Source organism: Dermochelys coriacea, chromosome 1, assembly GCF_009764565.3.
Source record: "Dermochelys coriacea isolate rDerCor1 chromosome 1, rDerCor1.pri.v4, whole genome shotgun sequence".
In the NCBI taxonomy this organism is placed as follows: domain Eukaryota; kingdom Metazoa; phylum Chordata; order Testudines; family Dermochelyidae; genus Dermochelys; species Dermochelys coriacea.
Genome location: NC_050068.2, coordinates 50,378,469 through 50,394,993, shown reverse-complemented (window position 1 = coordinate 50,394,993; position 16,525 = coordinate 50,378,469). Strand labels below are relative to the sequence as shown.

Genomic DNA, 16,525 nt, shown 5'->3' with positions numbered 1-16,525 from the left:
CCCACATTGATGTTGGTGAAATGTCCCTTGTGATCCACCAGTGCTTGCTGCACTATGGAAAAGTACCTCTTGCGGTTTATGTACTCGCCGGCTTGGTGCTTCGGTGCCAAGATAGGGATATAGGTTCTGTCTATGGCCCCACCACAGTTAGGGAATCCCATTGCAGCAAAGCCATCTAGTATGACCAGAACATTTCCCAGAGTCATTACCCTTGATAGCAGCAGCTCAATGATTGCATTGACTACTTGCACCACAGCAACCTCCACAGTAGATTTTCACACTCCAAATTGATTACTGACTGACCAGTAGCTGTCTGGCATTGCAAGCTTCCACAGGGCTATTGCCACTCGCCTGTGAACTATGAGGGCTGCTCTCATCTTGGTATTCTGGCACTTCAGAACAGGGGAAAGCAAGTCACAAAGTTCCATGAAAGTGCCCTTACGCATGTGAAAGCTTCAGAGCCACTGGGAATCATACCAAACCTGCAACACTATGTGGTCCCACCACTCTGTGCTTGTTTCTTGGGCCCAGAATTGGCGTTCTATGGCATGAGCCTGCCCCAGTAACACCAGGATCTCCAAATTGCTGGGGACCACGGTTTTAGAGAAATCTGTGTTCATGTCCTCATCACCGCGCTGCCGTCACCTCCTCACCTAATTTTTCAGATGCTAGTTCTGCATAAACTGCATGGTAATGCACGAGATGTTTACAATGGTCATAACTGATGCGGTGAGCTGAATGGGCTCCATACTTGCCATGCTATAGCGTCTGCTTGGGCAATCCAGGGAAAAGGGCGTGAAACAATTGTCTGCCATTGCTCTGACGGAGGCGGGGCGACTGACAACATGGCTTACAGGGAATTAAAATCAACAAAGGGGGTGGCTTTGCATCAAGGAGAAACAGAATGGCCCCCTCAAGGATAGAACTCAAAACCCTAGGTTTAGCAGGCTGTTGATTTCACAGAGGGAAGGAGAAAGGGAGGGGAAAATGAACACAAAACAAATCTGGTCTATTTCTTGTTTTGATCCACTTCATCTATCTTTATACATCTTGCTGGCAGCAGATAGTGCAGTACGACTACTGGCCATTGTCATCTCCTGGGTGCTCGGCACAAGACGGTGCAGTAGGACTGCCGGCAGGGACTGAATCGCCATGAGATGAAACTTAAAAGGGAAATGACCTGGCTGAGTCACTCCCATGTTTGTCCAGGTGCCCCTGACCGACCTCACTAAGGTCGGCTAAAAGAGCACCCTGGAGAACAGCGATGATGACTACCAGTCATACTGCACCGTCTGCTGCCAAAAGCAATGAGCTGCTGCCGTGTAGCAATGCAGTACCGTGTCTGCCAGCACCCAGGAGACATACGGTGATGGTGAGCTGAGCTGGCTCCATGCTTGCCGTGGTATGGCATCTGCACAGGTAACCCAGGAAAAAAGGTGCGAAACGATTGTCTGCCGTTGCTTTCACGGAGGGAGGGAGGGAAGGTGGGGCCTGACGATACGTACCCAGAACCACCGCGACAATGTTTTTGCCCCATCAGGCATTGGGATTTCTACCTAGAATTTCAAATGGGCGGTGGACACTGTGGGAACTGTGGGATAGCTACCCACAGTGCAACGCTCCGAAAGTTGACGGTTGCCTCAGTACTGTGGACGCACTCCGCCAACTAAATGCACTTAGAGCATTTGTGTGGGGACACACACAATCGACTGTATAAAAACACTTTCTACAAAACCGACTTCTATAAATTCGACCTAATTTCGTAGGTGTAGGCATGGCCTAATTGATTTAAGCTAAGCCAAAATAAACCACTCAAACTGAAATAAGTGTGTCCACACCAGGATTTGCACCATTTAACTAAATCAGTTTAACTGAACCAGAATAAAACCAATGCAACTTTTTTGAATAGCCAAAGCCCTACATCAATCATTCTTCCTTAAGATTTTTTGTTTTTATATACATTTCTTCCAACCTTCCTACATCTTTTAGTGTTAAAGTGACTACAAATAAACATAGTATTCTAAGTGAGATCTCACCATAGTGATAGAGAGTGGCTAGAAATTCTCCAATCCACTTTGTGTACATTTCCCAATATTATTTTGGACTTTTGATACCATAATAAACTGCAAAGCTCATATCTGCTTTACTCTACATTCACTCCAGTGTTTGCATCTACTATGTTTAATGTGTCCACTAATTCTATAATTCTCTCTCTAATGCTATCAAAGTAATCTAGCACAATTTCATTTTTGTAAACCATTTACAGTTCCACAGCTTCTCAAAGAAACTATTTTCAAAACCTATTTACACCTGAACTGCAAGATTGAAGTTTTGAAATGTTATCTCTATCAGAGTCTCATAAGATGTTTCATTTGTTAATTGTAAGTAAATCAATCATTTTTGCTCATTATATGTGAAATTTCCCTCATAAATCTCCAGGTGGCGTCTCTTGGGAGATCTTGTATGCAACGTGTAATGTCTAAAATCCAAGTCTTTCCTTAAGAAAAGGAATCAGGAACAGATCTTTTCCTTGCAACACTACTCGCTCTTAAAATGCGTCCTTTGCAGACCCTTGGGTTATGATCCTGATTAAACTTAAAGCATAGTGGGGAAAATCCCTTTTAGTTAATCAGAAAAATAAATGAAACATAACTTCAAAACTGCCAAGTATTGAAGTTTGTTAGCTATTAAGAATTTCAATTTATTACTTTATACTTTTAAAGCAGGTGAACTAGTAATGTATTTTAAATAAAAAAATAATGTCTTAGTATTTAAGAAAATAAACCTCTCTTGTTGACAGATAAGGTACAGAAAAATGTAAGTGATATCTGATAAGGCTTTATTATAAAAACTTGAAGAATCCTATGGGATAAAATCACTCAATTTATGCAGAAGCTGTACCTCTGAAGAAGGGAAACTTTAAAAGAAATCTGGAAATAATTAGAAGCTATTGTAGTATTGCAAAAAGATTGGAAAAAATATTGAAGTCTATATCTGCTACATATCAAAGAACAAAATATAATGAAAAAAACTAATGTAAAGCACTTTTTAAAAAAAGTGCCTGGTTTGAGAAATCTGCCATTCAAGGCAGCATCACTGCTGTGACATAGAGAACTAGGCTATGGGGAACAAAGACTATAATCAAGCACAGATCTTGTCAAAAATAACACATCTTCATCATTTTTATGCGAATATATACTGCATCCAGCATGAGGATGCCTGCTTTATACAACATGCAAGTCATAACATATTACCAATTTTCCAGAAAAAATATTTTAAGTATTTGAAGAACCATTTTTGTTCTATGTAAATATAAAAAGAAAATAAACCTAAAATTAATTTAGTTTTTAGTCTAATAAAATGTGTGTTGTTATGGTTGGTTAAAAGAAAAAAAATAGGGAAAGATGTACCAAAAATACAGAGAAGAGAAAACAATTCTTAAAACTATATGATGCACTATAGCTATAGAAGTTCCTTAAAGCTTAAAATGTATTTTTCACAGAGACTCAAAATTCCTTTGGGGGAATGGACTTGATTGCATATCCTTCAGAGTCTAAAAGGCTACCCATATGAAATGAATTATCCATGACATGTACCTTCAGACATTTGTAATGTGATATTTCATGTAAATTTAGACCATACCTTGGACTTGAGCCACTGGCAATGTTAAGTTTATTCAGGAGCTCAGATAAGAAAAAAAATTCTGACATCCTTGCTAATCTGTAGTCGTTAACATGGAATTTCTAACATAAAGAGCATAAAAGCATCTAATTTGCTGTAGCAAATGAAAGGAAAACAAACTTTGCATTTCCCTTTCCTTTTTCAATGCCTAAAGTTACCCTGTTCTAGGCAAACAAAATCTTACTTTTCAAAGGTTTCTAGATCATCTGTCTTTTGAAAGACAAAAATACACAAGGCAAACTTCTACAAGTAATCTGGAGAATGTAATACATTTTGAACACCCATTTTAAATAAAGATTTGCTCATGTCATCAAAAAAGCCTTAGTTACAACACAAATATTTAAAAAGCACACAAAACATGTAGTTCTTCCAATCCGTATTTCTCAAATCATCTTATGGAGAAGGGCAGGTACCATTATCCTCATTTTATATAAACATCAGTGGCAGCATTAAGAACGGAACCCAAGTCTCCTGACTCCCAGTTTTGTGGCATACACAGAAAACCACACTATCTCCCTATATGTAGTTTCTCAAAGTCTCTCTCCTCTTAGCCAATATTTTCAACTATTTTTTTCATATTCAAATTCTTGAATATTTATTTAGTATACCTTTCGACAGCTAGTTTTAAAATTAAACAGAAAAGCAAGTATATAAAATTACTTTATATAAAATATTGGGACTGCAAGTCTGGTGGCTTGGTGGCACTACTTGATGTCATACAATGTTCTGGGACCATGCTGGTTAGATTCATTTTAGAAGTAATATACTCAGGCTTGATAAAGAAGAGAGGAGAAGAGTTGTACCACTACATTAGAACCCCCTGTTGAACAATTCCTATAGGAACATTTCATGTCATTCTGTCAGAAGGCAACAATATAGAAGGAAACAATGTAATGTTACAACAGCAATCTCAGAATTGCTTAGTGACAATGGGGTTCTAAATCTTCTTAATGGATTCAAAGGGAACAATCCTTAAATGCTAAGAAATGTCAGATTTGGGGGACAGTAAAAATTCTTCTTTATGTGGGTGATTGGGTAGAGAGAGGAAAGCTGGTTTATATAAAAAACATTAAAATTCTTGGTAAAATAGAAACTGAATAAATAATTCTATTTTTTTTAAATCTGTGTACATGCTTTTTTCACCTTTGAAAACTGGACAGTTATACATTTTGAATCATTAAATAACTTTTCTAAAATGCATAAAAATATCAAATTGATTTAGCTACATTTGTTAATAGCTTCACTAAGAAGTCTAAAGAAAAAGCACTGCAGAAAGAGCTTAAATTTCTCACTCTTCCTTTCAATCAATATTTGAGGCAAAGTTTCATCTCTAGGGCCCTTAATGGCAGGAATTCCTGGAGCCAGCAAATGAGTAATGTTAAACCTATGATTAGATGATGAGGCCATCAAAGACACTAGACCCTAATGCTACATTCCACTTTATTCCTGTGATTTGCAGTAAAACCAAAGACTAAGGGAGAAGGCATTGTAAGTTATTCCTTCCCTCAAGTAAAGGCTTCAAAAGCTGTTAAAAAAAAAAGCAGCATGACATGAAACTCAAAGGACTTAATGGATCTTTTGGAATTTCCCTTGAACCCAGGACTTAAGCATTAGGTAACAAATTTTTCAAGTGCCCTGCAGGAGAAGGTTTGAAGTTCAAACCCCACTGAGGATTCCTGCCAGTGATATATTTTTCTTTAACTTCTCCCTAACCAATATCCATCTTGGCTAAAAGAAAAACAGGATCTAATGATTTCCTTATGGGTACAGGCTTGAAGAAATGTAACCTACAGACTGGCAAACAGCAGGTAAGTTGAAAAAAAGGCAACTACATTCAATTGTAAATATTACTAATTTTCAGCTCTCTGTACTTTTGACCAGTCTTCACTTAAGCTGTCACTAGATACTCGTTGTTTGGGCATATTTCAAATATGCACAGTAGATTCTACAATACAAACTAAAAGCAAGTACAAGCTTAGTATAGTGCTGTGTGTGTGTTGTGTATCTATCTATCTATCTATCTATCTATATCTATATAGGCACCTCATTTTACTCACTACTCTGTATACATTTAATTGTTATTTAGGCATTTGTGTGTTGTGTTTGTTAAATAATATGAAATAATTAAAGCTTTGGAGAAAATTTAGAAGCTGTTTGGGATTGGGGATCTAACAGGGTCATACATATTTGCTGTAGAAAATGAATGAAATCAAAGAATATTTGTTGATTCTTTAATACAACTATATTTTAAAAGATGACAGGTATATATGAAATCTAGCCAGTAACACATTTTAAATTTACTTAAAATCCACGGGTGAATTATCAAAAGCACCAGGAGAAGATCTTCAATTTCAAAATATTTTTAATGATTTTGTATTCTCAAATTCTTCATCTTTTTAGATTTCTCACAGAATCACTCAATTATGTTAAATAATTTGAATGTATGATATTGGAAAAATGGAAAATAAAAAAGATCCAAACATCCGAGGGATCATCAATAGCCATTTTACCCAGCTTTTTAAATACTGACTAAAAGCTTACATCAAACGTGCAATAACTTATGTCATATATCCTAGAGGTAAAAGTTAATGTCACTACATAATGACGTTTTAAAAATAGCTAATTCAGGAAGATGAAAACTTAATGGGAAATTATGACCAAAAATTCTGCATAACAGGATAAAGTAGACCAGGTATATGCATATATATTTTACACATCACTGTTTAGAAAAGATTACTTTGCATGTCAATATGAATGTACTGCTGCTCTACATGTACCAAGAAATTACACTGTACAGAAATGTGTGAGAAATGACATTTGTATTTGCATCATATTCAAATAGAAAGAATGAAAGAAAAAAAATAAGCAAGAATAACAAACTCAAAATTTAGTAATACGTCACTGTGTGAAGAAACTAATACAATTAAAGCTAAAAAATGTCTTACCTGTGAACAGAGCAGCATAACAAGTTCAACCACAGAAGTACTCGACTTCATGCAAACAAGGCCTGCAGTAAACAAACAATCAAAAGTGAATTAAAAAGATTACTTATATTAAGTTGTCAAAACTTTATGGTTTCATACATTCTATAAAACTGAATTTGTTTCCTTAAAACCAATCATTCAAATTTACTGAAACAAATTTGAAGTGAAAATGGCCTTAAGAACTTTTGATTCAGGTATACATAAATGTACAGAAAGGAGCACACAACTGTTTGGAATCATTGTCATGTGTAGGTCACAGGTTTTTATGTAATCATATTTTCTATTTAAAATAAGTTTTTTTGAGGGTTAGTGCATTTCAGTGACTAGTACAGAGAAGGCAATCTTACCCAAGAAAACTTCATATAGAAATACATTGTGAATATACCACAACAATCTTTGGAGGCCTGAACCTACAAAGACTTATGCATATGAATAACTTGAGTCATATACTCTTGTCTTTGCAGGATCAGACCCTTGTTTAGTAACTAGTTAGATTTTCTTTTGGAAAATTCCCCTTGATGTAGCTGAAAATATAAAAGGTATAGTTAAGGAAAATATGATTGCCATAATAGCTGTCATTCGTTTAATGTGCTTCTGAAATAATACAATTAACTACAGGCTTCCACTAAAATGTCTTAATATAAACGTTACTTTGTTTCCCGCAAAATATGGGTTGAAGATGTAAAAGAGAAATAAATTTTCTTAGTTACAGTGTCAGTAAAAATAAAATCAACACTTAGAATGATGAATTAATTTGGTCATCTGTAATTCTTAGATCAATCATTTATAAATTAAAGCAACATGAGCATAGTTAAATATACAGAACTTTATACTTAACTCTGAATAATTATTACAATATAATGTGTTCATATTTATTTGCAGCTTCAGAACTATAGATTTCCTTTTGGAGAGAATCAGTGTCACATCGTTGCATGTAAAAGATACATTTTAAATAGTGGATTGATTCATTTGAAATACAATAGGTATTGGAGGAGAAAGGCAAAATTATTTTGTTAATTTTAAATATGGTAGTTTCAAATTTTAAAATTAAATAGGATATACATTCATTTTAATGGTTTTGGACAGAAACACGCTTCCTAGGATGTTGAATAAAAATGTCAAATATAGAAAAAGTTTAAGTGATCACTCTCCTTACAGTGTGTATGATAAAACCCATTGTTTCATGTTCTCTGTGTGTGTATATAAATCTCCCCACTGTATTTTCCACCGAATGCATCCGATGAAGTGAGCTGGAGCTCACGAAAGCTTATGCTCAAATAAATTTGTTAGTCTCTAAGGTGCCACAAGTACGCCTTTTCTTTTTTCATAGCACTAGTTACTAAATGGAAAGTTGAAAAGCAAATGGATTTGTTTTAAGTAGATTTCAACAAACAGCTGTTCAAGACAAAAGTACTCCTACACAATAACATGTATATTTATTGCAGGTAGTGGATAAATACTCTTTTGTGCCCACTTTGCTAACAACCCCATCCTTTTTGTACTGTAAGACAGAACAAGCTGTAAGAAGCCACTAGTATTCCATTTTATCAGTTCTATGAGCAGACAGTTAACTAATGAAATAAGATGTAGATGTGAAAAGCTCATTTAGGGAGACAATTGCTGTAATTGATCAGCTATTCTTATGCTCAAGTGCTAGAGGATCAAAAAGATTAATGGGGTACTTTTCACCTACAGGCTACCTCAACTATTTGAAACCTGACAAAGAAAAACTAAAGAGGATGACCAAACTATACAGCTAAATCAACACAATTAGCATGGATAATCTGAATATTTCAAGACAGAATGTACTGTTTGCACCTATATAAATCCATCTTAGGTTCACTGGAATTCAAAATTCTATTTCTGCCACACATACAAATTTCCTTTCAAAATTAAAATATGTGTCTTACAGTGTGCGATTTAGACAAAATAAATTATAAAAAAATAATTCCTGTTAAAGTAATTTTCTCAAAAATTATTTCTTGAACTATGAATTGCCCTTTAAAAAGAGAACAAATGTTTCCAGTCATCACATACAACTGAGTAGAATAAAGGCAAGATAACTACATTAGATAAGTAGTTAGGTCTTCTGCAGTGATTCCTCTGTTTACCTTTGATACATTTTCAAAAATAAAGAGTGAACTATGTGGAAATATTTTATACACAGCACAAATATGCCCAATGCACATTTTTCTGTTTCATAACATTAGAAATGTCTGAAGTCCAAAGGTATTTTATAGCAGTTAAGTCATGTGCAGAGCTCTCATTGACATAGACAGTTTGGTGTGTGGAACAAAAGTTGAACAAGACTCCATCTGACAGAAAGACAAAATTATTATTCATTATTTCTATTTTGCTAATAATTTAGTATCAGGATCCTTTTGTATTAGGCAGTGTGCACACAACAAAATACCTGCCTGAAGGAATTTACAATCCATATTATTGCAAATGTAGGTATTTGTAATATAAAAAGTTACCATAATTTATCAAAAAGAAAAGGAGTACCCGTGGCACCTTAGAGACTAACAAATTTATTAGAGCATAAGCTTTCGTGAGCTACAGCTAAAGCTTATGCTCTAATAAATTTGTTAGTCTCTAAGGTGCCACGGGTACTCCTTTTCTTTTTGCGAATACAGACTAACACGGCTGCTACTCTGAAACCTGTCATAATTTATCAAACTTTGAAAAATCTTCCTTGTATTAGTGAAGCAAGGACCCATACTCTACTTCATAGCATTTATCTGTTTGTCTGGATGTAATATGATAACTTTGGAACACTGCATCTGATCAATCCAAAATTTCAGGTAGAACCCTATTGATTTGGGTGAGGGGGAAAAAAAAACAGACTGGGGAACTGAAGGACACAGAGCCTCTGACATCTGGTTAGCACACCAATCAGATCTGTAATTGTCTGTAGATCAAAGGCAGTTGATGACAGCTATTAAACACCTTTCATCATAATGCTGTTCCCACCCATCTCATTCCACTACATTTTAAAATGTTGACACCCTGAATGACTTATCTCTCAGACAGAAAAAAGGAAGTTATTTAACAAATTACAAATTGTACATATTTAACCATTTACACATGAAAACAAGTGAGGAGGGAAGGCAGTTCACAGGAAACCTGTGTTTGTGTGGAGTGGGGCGGCAGGGGATAGGGAGTGGAGGGATGCAAGGAGTCTCTGCCTACTGAATAGGAAGGCCACTTGCCTGATTTTAACATAAGAACATAAAAGCGGCCATACTGGGTCAGACCAAAGGTCCATCTAGCCCAGCATCCTGTCTTCCGATATAAGCTTTCCTGAGCTACAGCTCACTTCATCGGATGCATGGAAAATACAGTGGGGAGATTTATATACATAGAGAACATGAAACAATGGGTGTTACCATACACACTGTAAGGAGAGTGTTGCATAATGACAGGTTTCAGAGTAGCAGCCGTGTTAGTCTGTATTCGCAAAAAGAAAAGAAGTACTTGTGGCACCTTAGAGACTAACAAATTTATTAGAGCAATAAATTTGTTAGTCTCTAAGGTGCCACAAGTACTCCTTTTCTTTATGTAAGGAGAGTGATCACTTAAGATGAGCTACTACCAGCAGCAGGAGAGCGGGGGGGGGGGGCAGGGGAGGAACCTTTTGTAGTGATAATCAAGGTGGGCCATTTCCAGCAGTTGACAAGAACATCTGAGGAATAGTGTGTGTGTGGGGGGGAGAATAAACATGGGGAAATAGTTTTACTTTGTGTAATGACTCATCCACTCCCAGTCTCTATTCAAGCCTGAGCTAATTGTATCCAGTTTGCAAATTAATTCCAATTCAGCAGTCTCTCCTTGGAGTCTGGTTTTGAAGTTTTTTTTTTTGTTAAAGAACTGCAAACTTTTAGGTCTGTAATCGAGTGACCAGAGAGATTGAAGAGTTCTCCAACTGGTTTTTGAATGTCATAATTCTTGACGTCTGATTTTTTTATTCTTTTACGTACAGACTGTCCAGTTTGACCAGTGTACATGACAGAGGGGCATTGCTGGCACATGATGGCATATATCACATTGGTACATGCGCAGGTGAATGAGCCTCTGATAGTGTGGCTGATGTGATTAGGCCCTATGATGGTGTCCCCTGAATAGATATGTGGACAGAGTTGGCAACGGGCTTTGTTGCAAGGATAGGTTCCTGGGTTAGTGGTTCTGTTGTGTGATGTGTGGTTGCTGGTGAGTATTTGCTTCAGGTTGGGGGGCTGTCTCTAAGCAAGGACTGACCTGTTTCCCAAAATCTGTGAGAGCGATAGGTCGTCCTTCAGGATAGGTTGTAGATGCTTGATGATGCGTTGGAGAGGTTTTAGTTGGGGGCTGAAGGTGATGGCTAGTGGCATTCTGTTATTTTCTTTGTTGGGCCTGTCCTGTAGTAGGTGACTTCTGGGTACTCTTCTGGCTCTGTCACCTACTACAGGACAGGCCCAACAAAGAAAATAATAGAACGCCATTAGCCATCACCTTCAGCCCCCAACTAAAACCTCTCCATGCATGCAAGGGTCATGCCAGCAGGGGCAGAGCAGCACACTCTTTAAAATGACACCTCTCTGTCCAGCATAACCTCGCATGTGCAGTCACACCAGCAGGGGTGGGCCATGCCGACAGAAGCGGGCCCATGTTATTCCCAGAATAGCAGAATGTCCGGTGTTCCAGGAATGTTTGAGTGGCCACACTACAAAGCAATGAAGTGTGCAACCCTCTAGACAAGGGTGGGCTAATAAAAGAGCAATAACACAGGAAAAGTGAGGGGGATGCACAGAGCTTCTAGTATATAGCAGAGGGGGAACTGGTGAGGCACAGAGAGACCCTGCCATGGGGATGTGGAGGATACACAGCACTTGCCACATGGAAGAGGAGAGACTCGGAGGCATAGAGAGCCACTGGCATGGGTAGGAGAATAGAAAACCCTCATATGGAAGGAACTATATCCTGTATCCAAAGAACTGGGGACATACAGAGCCCCTGTCATGAGGGAGTGGGGAGCAGATTTGCAGGGAGCCACTGAAATAGAGGAGAAAGGGAGGAAGGCACTCAGGGAGCTTGTGAAGGGGAACTGAAGGATGCAAGGAGCCCATAGTGTGTACAATGAGTTTGGCCTGCTGAAGCAATCAAGTGTGCAACCCCTTCTAGCTATGATAGTACCCAGGGGCCCATGCTGAGATTAGGGCCCCATTGTGCTAAGCACTATACAAACACACATTTTCTCCCCTGAAGGGCTCACAGTCTAAATAGCCAGGCAAAAGGTGGGAGAAAATAAATTTTATCCCCATTTTACAGATAGGAAAGTAAGGCACAAAGTGGTGGAGTCACTTCCCCGAAGATCACTCTGTGCCACTGACAGGAACAGAATCTATGTCTCCTTAGTCCCAGTCTTGTGTTTGAATTGCTAGCTTACCCTTCTTTAAATGAAATAAGCATCATTCCATAGGCAATGCATGGGGGGCATGTGGAGTCAAGTGCCCCCCAAGATTGTTGCTTGGCTTGCTGCGGGGCAGGGGGAGAGGGGTTCTGTCCTTCTCCTGCTGTGTCTACCCCCTGTACACTCGGCCCCAGTCGTCAGGCCCACCACTCAGGGTCATTGGTCTGTGCAGTGCAGCAGCTGCCTGAGAAGTCTGGCTGGGCAGGCGGTGGCTTCCACTCTTGGCTCAGGCCTGGCTGACTGGGACAGGGTCCAAGTGAGCTGGAGTCCCTTCTTCCCCCACCTGGCATGTTTCCGTCTCACTTGGCCCCTGTCCCCGGCCCACCACTGCCCCCCCAGCTAGGCTCTCTCTCAGGCAGTCACCATGCTGCACAGAGGAGTGACCTGGCATGGCCATCTTCAGCTGCATGAGAAGCGGCTTCGTCCCGCTCCCTGCCTGACCCGGCTTCCAGGGAGAGCAGCCAAACGTGCTGGGGGGCAGGTGCAGTGAGAGAAAGACAAGCCCCTCTCTCCCTCCCACAGGTAACGTAGGGTGGGGAGAGCGTGTTGGCCCCAGAACTACTATTTAGAGCGTGTTGGCCCCAGCAGGGTGGGGAGGTCACTGGGCAGAGGAGACATGTGGGGCAGTCATGTGTCCTCCCCTTTAGATTGTCTCCCCTCCACCCAGTCTGGGGAGGACAAGTCGTCTGTGCATCATTCTTATTTCAGAGTGATTTTTAGAAACTATCATTAAACAGTCATTTAGAAACAGTCATTAAATTGGGTACAGATTGCTACAGCAAATTAGAGGGATACCGGCATTACAAAACTGTGGCTTTTGTGATTGTGGAAAACACACATCTATTTTTCCCCTCACATAGCTCCAGTGATAAAATGTGTTGTAATTTGAAAGAAATAACTTTTGCCTGAGTTTTTCAGCTTTCGATATGTTGTCCATAAACAATCTATATCAAATGCTATTAAAGAAGCATAATATAATTATTAAAATACCAGTAGATACTTCCCACATACATCAAGGTTAAAAAGGTCATTGTTCAACTGAATGGACTACATGCTCTCTATATTTGCTCTTCTTAGTACTTTCTTCATGGTCTAGTCTCAGTTCATTAAATATAACCATCAAGTTCAGCAGTTTGATGGCAACAATGACCACATGTATGGATACAGTAACTGGGGGCACCAAGTGCACGACCTTAACTAATCTGTAATAAATGATGTATGGCTGGTAATTAGTTGGAAATGCTCTGGTTTTTCAGTGCTCTTCAGTTGCCTCTTAATATACAGTAATTATTTCTTTTGCCATCACTGTGACCTATTAATGTATAATAAAGATTAATTTCAACTTTACTACTTTAAGTTATGCCTGTGGCATTAATACAATGAAAGCTTCAAAACTTTAAACTCACTATGCAGAACTAGTCAATCTGTATGAATTTCTTTTTCTCAATAAATACAAAGGAGGAGGAGAACATCATTTTTTAAAAAACCTTATGAAATAAGATCATGGTTTTGAACTTTTTTTTTTATTATTATTAATACAATGTGTGTAGGAGTCTAACTGAAATACCATCACCATTTCGTCTGGTCTTTATCAAGGTTTGTCTGCAGTTTCTTTCAATTATTTTACTTTAGGTCAACTTAAAACCTTATTGAACTACAACAATTGTAATATTAGCATGGAAAAACGTTTTATATCCTTTATGGAGCTTAGAAAAACTTTTAATAATTAATCAGATCATTAGAACCTGCAAATAACTTTAACTCAATTACAGTTTCTAATTTACTGAGCAAGTCTCAGGTATGTTTATGCAGAGAGTGAGAGAGCAGCTTACTTATTATAGACTTAATTCACATAAAAAACTTGACACTATCTCACCAACCCCTGGCATATACTCAAAACTTAAGAAGATCTATATAGAATATAAGCATGTGTGAAGAAACAAAGCTATATTATTGTTATATGCATTAGTTTTATTACAGTGTGGAAAGTGCATGAGATTAAGAATATTTGGAAATTAACAACATTGCTTAAAACTCAAATATTGAAAAAACTTGAATGGGATACACCTTTTCCTTTCCTCTTCTAACTTACTGGCTATTTTTTATTTCTTTCCCACTCATATAGGGTCTTCCATGTCCTTGTAACAATCCTAAATTCCCTTAGTTTATCTGTAGGGATTGCTATCGAGTATCACAAGACATTCCCCTTCCACAGGAGCTGAGCACTCTGTCTTCACCACAAGTCCCACCTGGCCTATGTATCCAGGGATTGAATGGAAACCAAAAATGGATCTCTCTACCTGACACAGCACAGATAATTACAACTGTCCAATTGTATTCAGCCTTTCCATTGTATTTTATTGGTGTTTATTAGAAATGGTTCACCAAAGTGGTGATGAAATTCATATTAGGTTTAGTCTGAGGGCTCGTATTGGTGACTGGCGCAGGATTAGTTTTGGGTTTAATGACATTAAATCTATTACAAACGTATTGTGAGATTTTGGTTGAAAATGGCAAAATGTTTCAAAATTAGCAGTTCTTGTAAGATTTCCTCCATCTGGGGCCAATGACTGTTTACTTGAGGGATTCTGGCCATATCCAAGTGGAGCTAGTAAATAATCTTCCAGTTTTTGAATTTAGGAAAAACAAAAATGTTATGTGTGGGTTCACATCTGCATCCTTCCATTTCCCACCCTAACCTGACATTCAAAGGGATTTGGATTCAGTGCTCTGGCTTTGGCTCAACTGTAGCATTGACTATGAGAGATACACGAAGGGTAAGCCAATACTGAAGTGATAAGGGATGTATAGGGAAGACAAAGAGCTCAAGAAAGAGTGCAACAACAGAGATGAAAATGTTGGAAATGAGTGATATATGTATACAATTAATTATTAATTGAAATGAGACAGCTTAACTCAGGGAAAAAAGTGTGAAAGGTTATTGGAAGGATGAGATGACTTAAGTCAGCTCACAGAGGAACACTGTAAGAGGTACTTGCCTGTGCCCAGCTCTGGAAAGACAATAAATTAAGCAGTACTTAATCAGTAGCCAGCAGTGGAAAAATCCTTCCCTTTTCAACTAACCCATACAACAGTTTTTTTTACAGAAATATTGTTAACTTGGTACTGGTGGAATATTAGTGGCTCCCTGAATCAGGTAGGCTGTGCCTTTTTAAAGGAAAAGATAGAGTACTGGGGAAGAAGATACAAAAGGAACATGCAGCAGGATATAATCCTGCAATTGCAAGGCTTACATTGAAAGCTGGATTTCAGAGCTGACAGTATTGCATAGCCTATATGTAATTGGGTTATGTTGGTGGGCTAGATTTCCCAATAGTGTAAAGCCTGTCAAACATTCAGTAATGGTGGAAAATCTGCTGGGGAAATGCCAGAACAGGCACAAACCGACTACAACCTCACATAATCTGGAGTGGGGACAGGGGTGGGGGGTGGGTGAGATGGGGTCATTGTAGTCTAAGAAGTTGGCACCAATCAAAAATGTGGCAGGTAGAGTCAGGGTCACTGATTGAGCACTGATCCTCAGCAGGTCTTGCTGGCAGAATTCCTATGGAGAGCCTCAGGGCAAATTAAATCTGCCCCTACGCTAGGCACCATGAGAGATGGGCTGCATAACCATCACAGCCTGACACCCCCACAAAGGGGTAGATCCCCAGTGGAGTACAAGGGGCTGCTAATGAGAGGTGTCATTTAAGTGAATATAAATTTGACCCAGTGTTTTTATAGTTAATAAAAATTGTTACGTTTACATCTCAGTCTTGTCTGGTCCTGGGTACCAAGTACCGTACAACATGTGTAACTGTTATTCTCTGAAGTTAGTATCCTATATATAGAAAAGCCATCACCTTGTTTCTTAGGCCTGGTCTACGCTGGCGGGGAAATTGATCTAAGTTACGCAACTTCAGTTATGTGAATAACGTAGCTGAAGTTGACGTACTTAGACCTACTTACTGCGGTGTCTTCACTGCAGTAGGTAGACTGCTGATGCTCCTCAGTCGACTCCGCCTATGCTTCTCGCTCCAGTGGAATACCGGAGTCGACGGGAGAGCGTTCAGCAGTTGATTTATTGCATCTTCACTAGATGCGATAAATCGACTCCCGCTGGATCGATTGCTCTGGAGGTAAGTGTAGACATGCCCTTAGACATCAAACAGGTCACTGAGGAAGTATCTCTCAAAGTTTGTGGGGATTTCTGGAACTCCTATCTTAAGAACACTATTGTGAGCATTGATAGGTCATATAAATAACACAAAATGCCTCAAATTGTCAGTTCAATTTGGGCTAAGATGTAAGAAACAGATCCTAATTCTAGTCTTACAGGAAAAAAGCATGTGGATTTCTACAAGATTCAAATACTCTTTCTAAAAGAAAGAACAGCTACATATCCTTATCC

At 38.5% G+C, this 16,525-nt stretch overlaps 1 protein-coding gene across 2 annotated transcripts in view; it reads right to left on the bottom strand.

Annotated features, from left to right (window-relative positions):
- Nucleotides 1-16,525, bottom strand: part of NBEA (neurobeachin) — an 835,554-nt gene that overhangs the window by 358,346 nt on the left and 460,683 nt on the right. For both annotated transcript variants that reach the window (XM_038414552.2, XM_038414563.2), the window contains one exon: nucleotides 6,627-6,688. In XM_038414552.2, the coding sequence (XP_038270480.1) occupies nucleotides 6,627-6,688 (62 nt within the window). The remainder of the gene's footprint in view (nucleotides 1-6,626; nucleotides 6,689-16,525) is intronic.